Genomic DNA, 14,833 nt, shown 5'->3' with positions numbered 1-14,833 from the left:
TAAATAGGGTCTAATGTGGGCTAAACACTAAAACTTCTTTATTAACAGTGTTCCTCATATTTAAAGACAAACTGCTGCTTATCAGGGATTTCTAAGATAAAAGCTGAAAAGTAATCATATTTGCCTTAAGATTTCATTTTTATTTTTTAATGCTTTATGAAATGGCCCTCATATTTTCTGTTCCATTTCTCCTCTTTTTCTCAGCTACTTTCTAAAGCACTGCTGGTTGCTATGGTAACTTTGGCTTTTTTCCCCTCACTGTTCATGCAGGTTTTCATCAAACCCAATGACTTTTTTTAATCTTATCTACTCTATAACAATAGTTCTTTGACTAAGGTGCTGTATGCTGCACCAGATGAGAAACCTGGTATTTTACAGTAGCAACTGAAAAAATGGTAAGTTTTGCTAAATTCTGAGAATGAGCAAATAAAGTGAGGAGTTTTTTAGGGGGTTGGTTTGTTTTTTAAATGTCTGAGTACATTTCTTTCTTCTAATATGTATATTATTCAGGTAAAATATATTAATTAACACACCAGTAAATATAAGAGAGAGCAATTTGTTAAAACAGTAACACTTAAGGAACAGAAGATCTTGTGTGGAAACTTTCTTTGGAAAGAAAAGGAATTGCTGCTGCTTCCCACAGACTCAGCAGGACACAACCAAACTAAATGAGAACCATGTTATTTACTGCACTACCACTGCAGATTACAATCAGTCCAGATCTCCCTGTCACAGAACAAAAATACTTCTGGTCGCTTGGATAAAATATTTGTGAAGATTAGGACACAGTCTGTTGATCTATAACCCACAAGAAACAAACTGCACATGCCAACAAACAGATGAAATATATGCAAAGGCTTGAGCCATTTCCAAAGACTCTTCACTGAGATTCTATTTTAAATCTATTTTCCCAATAATATTTAAGTTTCGGGCTAAATTTTTCAGTATAGATTTGGTCTTAAAGTTTTGCTTTTCCCTGTATCAATGCAGAAGAGATGCATTCTTGATATTTTCTACAGGACAAGGTTATCTTTTTCTGTTTCAGGTAGGAGGAACCTCTCAGCAGTACTTACCATCCCACAAAAAGTAACACACACAGCAATTCAACCAGACTGAGCTGAGTAAACGACACGAAATTATTTCAACCTACGAGACTGAACATTAAAAACAAAAATAAATCCACACCAACAAACAGATTAACTACTTCACTCACTAAATGAGGTCCAAAAGCATTGGACTGAAGTTTTACTCCAATGTAATTACTCCAACTGGACTACAAATATAATTACCCAAACCTGGACCCTGGTTTCGTAATATCTACAGGCAAGGTTGTGCTGGAGACAGTTTGGTCCAGGTCAGCAGAAAAGGTTACTGAAATTAGAAGGAGTTACTACTTTAATACTGTCATTCTTTTAAGCAATATTAAAAATACAGGCAAAAAAGGAAAAGGTTTTACAAACTAAGAAAATGACTATTTCATAGAATTCAAGCCCGAGAATGATTTTGTATTTACTTTCTGTGGAGAGGGGTTACGTTCAATATTCATTTGCCTCAACAATAATAACTCACCTTTTTGTCTTTTATTATGGTTATGGAAATTTTCCATAAGGTTTTATAATCAGAAACACATAATAGTTTTTGACTTGAGTTTTTGACTTGACTAACATGTATAGTGCTGTTATTTCTGATTGTACTGACTTCCTGATTCCCTCCTCGCCTATTAACTTTGTTTTCAATTCAGTTTGTAAAGAAGAATACCTAAAAATCACTCTTCTATTTTACAACGACAAATGAGAATAAATAATCTACAATTTGCCTCTCTTCATTCCAGCAATTTTCTTTCTTTTCAAATTCCTGGTGAAGTTAGCTTCATTATATAATTATTCTTTTGTACAATTCTGATTACCTTTAGCAAAATAATCTGATTACTAGATGAGCACAGTAGGCATAAAATGCATTAATACATTAATCACTCCCTGTTGCAATTTACACTACACTAGTTTTCCTGAGACTTCAGTTTGTTACCACGTGCAGGATGCATATTCATTTGGCACATTAAAGATGGGGGGATTTCCACAGCAGGTGGGATTTCCTTTCTAATGATATCTGTATCTGCCACAATCTGCATGGCTTTCTCTTATGCTCACAGCAAGATACAGGCAACAGTTGCACAGTGATTAGGTCTCTTCCAGAGCTGCATTTTAGGATATAATTATCAATATGTAAAATAAGCTTCCCCTCCCCCTACTTTTTCTTTCCAGTCTCAATGTATCTTGCAAAGGACATCATTTTCCATCCAGAGAAAGCAGAAAGAAACTATTACCTGGGATATCTAAAAACTCAACTAAGTACCTCAACCTCCTGGGTGATGTACTACTATAAATAAATTCCATATCACTCTACTAATCACTATTATTCTACGGTATCTCTTGCATCTGTTATTATCAGCCATAAAACTCACATGTGTGTACACAAAATTCAACGCAGTGATAATGATAATATTTTAAGATCTGCACTGTAATCTTAAATGTATTATATTTACTATCAGCTGAATTTAAGAACAGTCAAAATTAGGCACAGACTTGCCAACTGACTCATGTATAATCTCCCATAGTATTAAAGAAATAATTATGTTTGCACAGAACCTCAACAGTGCAATATAACAAGAATTTTGTGACCGGAATGGAATCCCTCTGTCTGCAGGATATGTACACCACCACGTTTTCCTTTCTCCCACACTCCATCACCAAACTGGAAGTGTGTCCCTCTCCATGACCTTTCTACAGCTTCCAGTGCTGCTGGAATGGGAATGGCAACTGGGGAAGTTGTTTTCATGGTGCTTCTTAGATATTTGCTCTTTAATAACTGAACAAACCCACATCACATAAATACAACAATTATTACTATAAAACATTTAGAGTGACATTGATGTAAACCATCTTTGAATCTATGGCATGAAAAGTCTTCCTGCCACAGCTAGCCTAATACTTTCTTCTGTCCTTCCTAAATTACTTTATAAACCCACAGATTGATAATAAACAGTCTAATATTTTTCAGAAGTGCCATTAGATTCGCAAACCATGTAGGAGTATTCTGATTTAAGGACAATTTTCCACCTAACCACACTTTTTGCGTGCACACACAGTTTCCAGTTTTAAAACATTACAGCAGAGTGCAGATTTATCCATTTTACAGATATGCCATATATTTTTATGGAGACATTTGTAAAAGCTCCTAAGCATCTAATAAGATAGAAGTCAGCTCAGAATATTTTGTAATAAAGTACCTCTTAGTAAAAACTATATCAGAGGGAAACCACACACAAAGGAAAAAGGAACTAGGGCAGTCTATTTGACAGCTGAGGAAGAAACAGAGGTTATGTCCTCTATGGCTGAGATTTAGAGCAGTTTCACTTAGTGGCTGTTCTGCTCCAATTCCCCAGTTAAAATTTAGACCTACAGCAAGAAGTCTTCATTCCTATTTTATTCTAGCAGGAAGTCATGGTTCAGACTCTTAAGTAACCAACAGAAAAAAAAAATACTAGCCAGTGGGGAACTATGAAGCTTAAATATTATGTTACAGTTAGATTGAGATAAACCTTACAGTAACTAGAGGGTTCACTCTATTCTCACACACCAAAATGAGTTATAAATTGCTAACTATTTAGAGGTGTAACTTTTGTCCTATTATCAAATAGAAAATATACTACTGAAATTTTAGAGCAGCTGAAGCATTGTCTATGGCAACATGTCTCACTTGCATGTAACACAGGACCAGAAATCATTCAGGAATACAAGTAACCCTTTCTGACTTTTATCTCACTCAAATTATTTAATACAACTATAATATTATATGCACCTGTCAAATTTAAATAGTTACTGTGGAACCAGAGGAAAAACATACTCTTATCTACTCCTTTCATGCAGCTTACACTTAGCTAATCTTTCCAACTGCATAGAAAATCCAACCATTCCTACCCTTCAGAGCGCCGTGCTGCTCAGGAGGAAATTCAGATGGATAATCTGCAAGCCAGATTTGTCCCTAGTTTTGGAAAGCTGTTGCCAGCAGAACAGTCACCCCAGACTGCAGTTCCAGGAAGGCAGCCATGGGGAAAACACATTGGCAGCAAGCAGCCCCAGCCCTCCTGTCCCTCTTGGAGCCCATATGGGGTCTGTGCAAGCTGGAAAGCAAACTGGGCTGTTCAGCAGGACACCCTCAGCCACGCGGGCTGGCACGGCCTGGCCACGGATTAACTGTGCCCCCTCTGTCACACAGTGCCCTCAGTGAGGGCTCAAGGACCATCTGCTCTCTGCTTGCAGGTAATCCCTTCCCAGGGAGGGCAGCAGACCTGTCAGAAACAGGTCCCCAGAGTACCCAGGACCAGCCCGCTGTGGGGTCGGGATGGGGCTGACACATTCCAGTGGCCTCCCCTGACAGCCAGTTTGGTTTTTCTAAGCGGAATAAACAAACCCAGCTTTGCCTTAAGAACATGCCATGTCTCAGGACAGCAAAACCACTTTCAGTAATGGTTAACTGAACTTGATGAGGGTACTCAGATTCCTCACAGTTAAGTGTGAATTCAAACATTTTAGCCTGGAGAAGAGGAGGCTCAGAGGAGATCTCATCGCTCTCTACAACTCCCTGCCAGGAGGGGGGAGCCAGGTGGGTGTCGGGCTCTGCTCCCAGGAACCAGCAGTAGGACAAGAGGGTTCAATCTTAAGATGTGCCAGGAGAGGTTCAGGTTGGATATCAGGAAGAAATTCTTTCCAGAGAGAGTGCTCAGCCACTGGAATGGGCTGCCCAGGGAGGGGGTGGATTCACCGTCCCTAGAGGTGTTTAAGGTGAGACTGGATGTGGCATCAGTGCCACGGGCTGGGAACCACAGCAGGGTTGGATCAAGGGTTGGACTTGGTGATCTCAGAGGTCCCTTCCAACCCAGTTGATTCTATGATTTTGCAAAGTACAAGAGGTAACCCACTCCTATGCAGTACCTTTGCACACATTCGGAAGCTGCATGAATCCAAGTGTCTGTCATTTCTCATTCCTTGCTGAAAAACCAATAATGTAATGAACATTTTTTAAAATACTGAGATAAGAAACATAAAAAGAGTGAAAATACACCATCAATTTAAAGATTATCATCTGTTGAAGATTATTCTGACAGATTAGCAGTGTTTTCCCTTATCCTTCAATCAGTGTCTAAAATTGTACCAATACACTGTCAGTATTATTCCGTCTCTTCCTCTGCATCTGGTCCCTCCAGCATTGACTTTTTTGTACGTTTTTCCCATAGCAATTACACAGAGAATTACACAGAAAATACCACTGTAAAATTAAGAATCCAGCAACAGAAAGCAGGGGAAGGTGCATCATTTTTAATTGTTTCAGGTTCTGATAAACCACTCCCTTAGTAGTGGAATAAATTTGTACTTCAGCTACACTTCAGTAACATTTTTTTTTAACCAGTAGGAATAGAAATTTAAAATAGCTATGACATAATTCAAGGAATTAATACTAAAGCAACTCTGAATACAATACTCCACATTTATTCTTTCTTTCCCCACAGGAAAGGAGATTCTAGCCTCCAGTGTGGTCTTGCCTTCTCTTGGGAACTACTGGATTGAACTATTCACATCTCAACTCTTGGCAGGGATGGGAAGAAGACACGCTCTCCCTCTCCAAATTTGCTTCTAAATCCTCATTCCTGCCCGTCATCAAAATGCTGTTCAAGTAATGCTGTGCTTTCACTATTATGTATAGTATGCACAAAGCAAAAGGGGAATTCCTTAATCATCTGAAGGTTTCATTTTTGGAAGTCCAGTTATTTGAACCATTCCTGCATCCATAAGAAACATAAATACATTAAAAACATAAACTGGTGCTACATTACAGAGTATGAACACACCTCTACACTCACACACGCAGTAGCAACTTCCAGTTCACTTTGTAAAAGAGAAATCTTGACTGTCTTTCTGTTCCAAATTACATCTGACCTCTAGGCAAAGTTTTCCACCTTTATAGTTCTCTTTCAGTATGATGTAGAGTTGTGGCCAATTTAGTGTTGCTTTCTTAACTGGTACAACAGAGATGGGTTGTTACCACTCTGGGAAAGCTGCACATCCACAGTTGCAATTATATTCCCTTTCAGCCCCAGAAATCTCCAAACAGTAAACTGGAGCCAACTGAATTCAGTTTTCTAGGATTCAAAAGACACTACAACATGTCCAACCCCAGAATAGCTCCAGCTCCCTTTTGTATCCTGCTTTCATCTTTATTTTTATTTTTTCCACTTCAGGGGATACAAAACACTGTTGTACTCCATTACTTCTTGTTTGTTTCTCCTGGTATTTACCAATACCAACCCATCATGCAACCAGAATTCTGCTTGCAAAAATGCTGAATAAATCCCATTTTGCACTAAATTCTTTGTTTACAGAATGACTATATTTTCCTGAAAGATCAATCTTACCACACAGGTAATATTTTGCTGTCCTACAAATTTTATAAAATAATCTTAGCAGATTAATCTTAGTAGCTTGGGCACTTTGGTAGACGTATTCAGCATCTGTTATTTCCCCTCCCACAGTTTCTATAGATTTCTGATACTCTTGACCAAACACATGAAACAATCTCATTTTATAAAGTAATATTAAACAGTGCTCAGCAAGCCATCTGTAAATCCAGTGCTTTATGTGATCAGAATTGCCTTTTGTAATCACCTCGAGTTTTCTTTCCATCCTTTGATGCAATTGTGAGTTTCCTGCTCCCCTGACAGCAGAAATTCGCCCTGGCCCATTCAAAGAGCTAACTGCATAGAAAAGAGATGCCTGGCAATAATGCAATGCCTTTTTTTTTTTTTTTGAGTTCAGCTCTTCTTTCACAATCTCCATTTCACTTCTGGGGCCCTCAGTATGCCCACTGGGCAGTGTAACTTCTCCGAGTGTAGCAGAGCCTTCAGAAATAAGCAGTGCAGGGAAACATCTCACTGCCTTCCAGTCCATCACACAGCTTTATGAAAACCAACAAGAAGGGTTCAAGGACTTGTATTTACAAGTAATAAATTTAACAGCTCTACTCTTAAGAGCTTTGGTTCACCAAACATCTGACTTAAGAAAAGTCTCTCCAATTGGGAGGGCTGGAAGATGCAGACAGAGATCAGCTTATGGTCTTTAAGCCATCATTATATAAATATGTTGTGAAGGCAGACTGCCCCTTTCTCTCCAACAGCTTTGGGCAAGACACAAATTTTCAGTGGCAGACCATCCAGAAGGTTATCCCTCAGGCAATTAAAAAAAAAAATCAAGTGTAAGCTTTTTCACAACGGGGAAAGACTAAGAGCATTTTCACAGGGCTTAATACCATATCAAACAAAAAGCAGTGATGTTACTTGAGCCTCACAGACTTCATATTTACATGCCCAGATTAATTTCTGGGGCATAAGGAATGTTAATGTGTGCTTGGCCACTAAATTCCAAAGATTAAGAGTCCCATAATTGCTGCTTCCAGATGCCTGTTTGCTCTTTGCCCCCAGTTTTTTCTGGTTCCTAGAAATCACACAGAAGTGTATCTTAACAAGAAGTGTATCCTAACAAACATTGACATTATTTCAGAGTGCTGAAAACATGCCAAAATTACATGAAACTATTTCCTGATCAGACTTTATGCCAAATCCTACAGCTGCTTGCATGGTCTCCTTCAGCAGAAACATCCAGTACACAGCTACAGAAGTACCTTAAGAACAGATATTAATTTATATTTAGCACCTGGGCAGCAAAGCAAGAAAATCAAGCCAGGACCTCCATATAAATAGCACTAGAAAGACTAAAAAGCACTTCAGGAGACTGCAATTATAAAGCAGCCCACTCAACTGCAAAAATAATAGCAGGTAAAAATCACATAGAAGAGGTGAAGAAGAAATAATAAAATAAGGATGTTACGTAGGAAAGGTAAAAAAAGGAGTGGAAAAAGGAGGGAAAGGGGAGAAAAACGACCTTGATTGACCATTCTGTGATTAATGGATATTTTCAAGCTATCTCAATGATTTAAAATCTACTGGATATACTTAAGACCTCCCACTAAATCTGCCATGCAACCATTTTAGACATTACCTGTCCACTGCCAGTCCACTGGCACATCTAAGTCACTTATGAAGAACATGTAGCTTCTGGACCTGATTAAAAGCTGAAGTTAATAAAAATATTGCCATTGATTTGCATGTGCTTCACACTACCTCTACAGACCAAGAGGTTTCTTTGCTGTCAAAGTCTATTAAAATTATATGTATGAATAACTATATATAGGTTCAGCAAAGTAGCCTTGTACTGAAAATATGAAATGATAGAAGCACAGTCTGGTACTAATAGTTGAAGGTTTCTCATAGAAGAAATGCAAGATGCCACATAAAAAAAAATTTGGGGGAAGGGGTGAAAAACCATCAGACCAAAGGGAACCTGACTCAAGAGCTACAGTTTTGAAACAAAACTTTTTTTTTTTCTGGCACAAAGTATAGTCAAAGAAATACTTTCAAAGGAATAAATAATATATTGTTCAAAGTTGCTTTTTGAAATATCTTGCTAAACAGGGACTATAATTACCAAGCATAACACTTTAGTGTACTTAAAGTCTCCCCAACATGATTTATACCTGCAGTTTCTTTTGATATTGTCATTCATCCTTAGTTATTTTATACAGATGTTATACTACTGAGATTGTACCCTCCTATATAATTATTCCTTCTATATCCTTCATATTCATTTTAGTTGCACCACCTTGAAAAGATCTTTTTCACTTACAGCTATAGGTATATGTGGATATGTACACATTGAACTATCTTTAGGCAAGCAATGAAACCCCAAATATATTTTAAAAATACTTTAGGAAATAATAGCAATAATATCTAAGAGCAAGTATTAGTTCACCCATCTTTAATTACTTTCAGGCTATCAAAACACAAATGGATCACAAAATCCACACTTACCATTAAAACAGAATAAATGTGTAAGACATCAGAGGAAAATACAGTGCCTGTGTAACTGACTGCTGTGCTTCATGTAATAAATTATGAAACCCATCCAAAATGTTTGTGGAAGAACAATGCTACCTGGAATTAATGGCTTCTTAACCTCCCTGGTAATTCAAGGGGGGTATGATAACTTTTAAGTTCTTTTTCCCTTTTTACATTACTCTGGAACTGAAACACAGTTACATCTCCACGAGGTTGCTGACCAGCAGGAAAAGTGGAAAATTAGATAAACCCCTGCTGTTACCCCCTCAAATTCACACCAAGCAACAAGTGAGCCCAGCTCCTCCTTTCCGTGCCCGGCTGACTTCAGGTGGGTCACACAAGGGGGGCGAGGGCTGGGTGCCCCAAAGCCCTATCATCCCATTCCATCCCATTCCATCCCATCCCATCCCATCCCATCCCATCCCATCCCATCCCATCCCATCCCAATCCCCATCCCCATCCCCATCCCATCCCCATTCCCATCCCCATCCCCATCCCACCCCATTCCCACCCCCATCCTCATCCCATCCCTATCCCCTCCCCATCCCATCCCACCTCCATCTCCATCCCATCCCAATCTGCATCCCACCCCATTCCCATCCCCATCCCGTCCCCATCCCCATCCCGATTCCATCCCATCCCCATCCCATCCCACCTCCATCTCCATCCCATCCCCATCCCACCTCCATCTCCATCCCATCCCCATCCCACCTCCATCTCCATCCCATCCTCATCCCATTCCCATCTCATCCCCATCCCCATCCCCTCCCTATTCCCGTCCCCAACCTATCCCTATCCCCATCCCATTCCCATCCCATCCAATCCCATTCCCATCCCATTCCCGCTCCCGGTGGGGCGATGGCGCCACCTGCCGGCACCGCGCGGGAACGGGCCGGGTCCGTGTAACAAGAGCTTTCAGAATTAGCCCTGAATTTGTCCTAAAAACGGCTTATAAACCTTAAAAGAACTACAAATCTGAGGCACCAGGTACAGGTTGAATTGGGATTTCGGAACAAACCCAGCCCCTTTAGTTACAAGGGAAGCCCACTGAGCTAAACAGCATCTACTTGCCAAACAATCAATCTACTGGTTCATGAACGGGATCCCCCAAGGCTTCAGGAACACACAACAGCAGCTTTACTTATTAAGGACATCAAACTGAAAAGAAGAAAGGGCGGGAAAGAGACAGAAAAAATACACTAACACAACAAAAAAAAAAACAGACTGAGAGAACATTAGCTAGTAGCATACAGCAAATGAACCAATTACTCATCATTATGCTGTTACACAAGCATCCTTCCTAACACAAGTGGCCAATTTATTTATTTTTAGGAAAACAATCACTGCCAGTAGTATCACAATTCTTCGTAAGAGAAGTATTAAATACAGAGCCTAATTCTCAAAAGCAATGAAACGAGGATGGTTTTATATGATGCTGTCTTTAATTCACTTCTTACTACCCCCGAGGGAAATATTCATCCCAATTTTTACCAGCACTTTCTGCTGATACAGATCTTTTCCTCGCAACAAGAACCGAAAAGGAGACTGTTCCAACTGGCTGTAGAGTTACAGTCCAAGTTTAAGTGACACACTCCTCATTTATTACATATTCTAAACTCTGCAAGGCTCCTTCTCCAAAGATGCAGGTCGTCTTCTACTCCTTAATGTGGACTCTTTGCACTTGCATGGAGATCCAGACAAAACACAACCAGCTGAAGCCCCAGAACCCCTAGACTGCCAGATTTTCTGCTAAAATTGGCAGCTACAGACCCAGTCAGGACTGAGGCAGCTGCAGAACAAGCCCTTTGAAGTGAACACAGCTTAGACTGAAACCGCTGCAAAGAAAGGAAACAGCAGAGGAACCTTCTCTTTATTTTTTAAAAGCTTTTACTCACAAATATTCACCTACCACTACGTGGATAGAAAGAAAGCCTCTTCTCCAGGTTAATTAGTAGTTGTTCTTTGTAAGAGTCTCAGCCCAAGCCAGAGGGAACTTCAAAGGCCTCTCTCGTCAAATGTCCCGGCGTGTGCCCAACACGGAGCTGCCAGTTCTGATCTGGTGGCACAGCTACAGCTCACGCTGGGCTTGGGAGTGGATCTGTGTTACCAAGTAATTGCTAAGCAATTGTGTAACAAAAGAACAAACTTCTATTGAGAAGATTTGGCAAAGTCACAGCAGTGGGTAAGATGAGAACATGAACAGTCTGCCGGCAGTACAACCCTGATACATGTTCATGCCTCACGTGACAGCACCTTCCTTCATCTCTTTTGTCTGGTTGATTTTTAATGCCCTTATCTGCATATGTGACACCTGCAGCTTTAAAACAAACAAATCAGATCTAACACAGACTACTTCAGACTGTGTCAGAACTCAAGTCTGGATTTTGTTTTCTGGTCATGCTCGTAACACAAATATTCTGCAGCATTCTACTGCCACCAGTATGTAAAAGGAAAAGAAAAAAGGTATCAAGCTAACATTGTGTTAAGAATAAAACACAGAGGATATGATTCATAAAGGAATGAAGCCTGGAGACTATGCCAAATACTAAACAAATAAAATGTGCACACTCAGTAACCAATGTAACACATTGTATTTGTGATCTATCAGCTACTTCTTGGGAAATACTTCTTGAAAACCTTTAAGGACCCAAATTCAATTCTACATGAGTTTTTTCTTCTTCATGAAGGCTTTTAAAACAATGCTGGGCATGAACAAGTCATAACTAATTTGGAAGGATTATTTCATTTGTAATAAGATTGGTTTAGTTCTCTCCCAGTGATACCAAGAAGAATAAACCAGGCTGTGCCAGCCCCATCCTTCTCCAGTTTTTTTACATTAGAGTGCCAACAGCCATTGCACTCCCAAAAGGCACAGAATGGTTGAGAAGGTTAAGAATATGAACTCACATTCTTTCATTCTGGAGTCATTCTTACATTAATTTGGGACAATCCATTCAAAAATCACATAATTTGTGTTCTGCCTTCTCAACACCCTCAGAAATAGATGTTTATAACATTCTTTAACTAAAACCAGAGTAACTAGTTCTTGTAGATCAGACCCTCCAAAAATGCATTTTTAAAAAGCATTAATATTTTTAATTAATGAATTCACTTCGAGCTGTAATTCTTAAATTTTTTGTAGCTAAACAGAACTGTCACATCACGATGTACTGACCTCAAAATTCTGTTTAAGGAATTCATTAAGCACTCCACATCACTACCTATAAAGCTATACTACAACTTTTCAGCACTTTGTTACAAACTCCATACTTTCTCCTCCATTAAAAACATATTGTCTACAAACTCTTTCAAAGTGGTAACAACAAACCAAGAACTGAAGCACTTTTTCGGAAAATTGTATCTGAATATAGTTCAGTGAATAACTTGCACTACAAGACCACTTAAAAATGGCCCCACACATTCCTGACAAGAGGCAGTATTCCATGAGCTGCTATTGTGTGCTTCAGTTCCCAGGTGGACACATTCCCAAAGACTCTCTCAAGCTAAAGGAGAACTATTCAGATATTAAACCAGCATGTCCCTCTATCCCTTCCAATTTCACCAACTTAACTGAAGTGGAATTGCCATGATAATGTAATATAGCTTCCATTAAATATCAGAACACTTCACAAGGATAATATTCCTCTCTGTCCTGAGTGCCCATTTCTCAACATTGCTTCCACGTGTCCAATCCAGTGTCAGACACCAAAAAAAACCCCTCATTTACTGACACCAAACTAACACAAAAATAAAAGCTGAAACTCCCAACCAATTTCCAGCCTCAGAACATTAAAGTCCTCCAAAATCTATTTCTCCATTTAATCACCCACAAATTAGAAACCCACATAGGTAAGTTTGCATCATGATTTTTCTTAGCAAAATGTCTGTTACTTGCCAAAAGATTTTTTATTCTTCAGTGAAAAAACAAATTTAGTGTCACTAGACAGTGTTCTATGCTAAGGAGTCACAAAATGAAAGACATGTATACTATGTACTAATGCATGCGATCCAGATAAAAATACAGCCTGAAAATAAAATAAAAAATGCATTAAACCTTGTAGGGTGTTTATAACTGTGAGGACCAGAGTTACTGGTACCTTTAAAACAAATTAAAAAATGCTACCCCACTAGCCTGTTTATTTGAGCAACAGTAAACAAGGTAGACAATGATTTACATAAATTTATGTGTTGAGCAGTATTTCATCCCTCATATAGCACGTTAGGTCAGTCCTTTGTTTTCCCCCTCCTACAGGGCAGTATGATGAAACATAAAAGATGCAACAGAAATGGAAGTACAATGCTATATAAACTCTAAAGAACAAGCACATCTTCCTTTGCATGTTCCCAATAGGTGGCAACAGAATCCCAAAAATACAAAGAAGTTTATACTTCTTTATTCATCCACAAAGCAGCAGCAGCCCCATTACAACTCCTATCAATGAACTTGCACCAGAAATTTTAATCAAACGGATCACTGCATCTCAGCAACAGAAATTCCCAGGACAGGAAAATGTCAAAGCCAGAGAACTCACAGAACAGAAACAAAACATTTATTAAAAAGCTAGTTGTTAGCAAACACCTCATCGATGGCTTGTACTCGGAGTTTACCTGAGGGAGTAAACTATCACAAGCAGGAATTTACAGGAATGAAATGTTCCTGAGCACTAAAGAAGAAACGTTAAGACAGGAAGAAAATTCTAGACTAATTCTCCTGTTGCTGACATCCACACCTTGGTCTTGAGCAACATTTGTTTACAAGCCTGAATAAAGGGGCAGGCACTTTTAAGCAAAGTTTTCAGCTGACAAGCCCCAACTTTCTCCCAGCAGGAAGTCCATGTCATAGAATCATAGAATCAGCTGGGTTGGAAGGGACCTCTGAGATCATCAAGTCCAACCCTTGATCCAACCCCACTGTGGTTCCCAGCCCATGGCACTGATGCCACATCCAGTCTCTTCTTAAACACCTCCAGGGACAGAGAATCCATCACTTCCCTGGGCAGCCCATTCCAATGGCTGAGCACCCTCTCTGGAAAGAATTTCTTTCTAATATCCAACCTAAACCTCCCCTGGCACAGCTGAAGACCCAGTCCTCTTGTCTTGCTGAGAGTTGCCTGGGAAAAGAGACCAACCCTCACCTGGCTCCCCCCTCCTGTCAGGGAGTTGCAGAGAGTGAGGAGGTCTCCCCTGAGCCTCCTCTTCTCCAGGCTGAACAGCCCCAGCTCCCTCAGCCTCTCCTCACAGCACTTGTGCTCCAGTCCCTTCCCCAGCCTTGTTGCTCTTCTCTGTACCTGCTCCAGCCCCTCAATGTCCTTCCTGAACTGAGGGGCCCAGAACTGGACACAGCACTCCAGGGGTGGCCTTACCAGCACTGAGTACAGGGGAAGAATCACTTCCTTGGACCTGTTGGTCACACTGTTCCTGATCCAGGCCAGGATGCCATTGGCCTTCTTGGCCACCTGGGCTGTTCAGCTTCTTGTCACTCCCTGATTCTTTGTAATAAATGACAGGAAACCAGAGTTCTTTTTCCTCGACAGTTACACGACTGTTTTGGTTTTGTGGTACAGAGCTGTACAAACCAAGCCTAAACAATGACTACTTACTTGCTTTCAAAACCAGCCGGGTCCCGGTCCAGAGCAACGGTCTCTGTGGTGATCTCCACCTTGCGCACGCTGCCGAAGAAATCCGTGATCAGAACGTTCTGAGGGTCCCGCTGGAAGAGATCGGTTCGATGCCCAGGGGTGGAAACACACAGACTTTTTGGACAGACCTGAAACTGGAAACCGAGATGGACAATCACATCCTGTCCCCCACTCATCAAGAGTCTCTACA

General features: G+C 40.1%; 1 protein-coding gene across 1 annotated transcript in view; it reads right to left on the bottom strand.

The window, feature by feature from the left end:
• PIGK (phosphatidylinositol glycan anchor biosynthesis class K) overlaps positions 1 to 14,833 on the bottom strand; it is a 62,056-nt gene that overhangs the window by 32,635 nt on the left and 14,588 nt on the right. Inside the window, exon 9 of the mRNA XM_051796085.1 lies at positions 14,605 to 14,777. Within this exon, the coding sequence (XP_051652045.1) occupies positions 14,605 to 14,777 (173 nt within the window). The remainder of the gene's footprint in view (positions 1 to 14,604; positions 14,778 to 14,833) is intronic.

This window comes from Manacus candei, unplaced genomic scaffold (assembly GCF_025592945.1).
Source record: "Manacus candei isolate 608988 ecotype Guabito, Panama unplaced genomic scaffold, ASM2559294v1 h1tg000044l, whole genome shotgun sequence".
NCBI classification, from domain to species: Eukaryota; Metazoa; Chordata; class Aves; order Passeriformes; family Pipridae; genus Manacus; species Manacus candei.
This window is presented reverse-complemented; position numbering and strand designations above follow the sequence as displayed.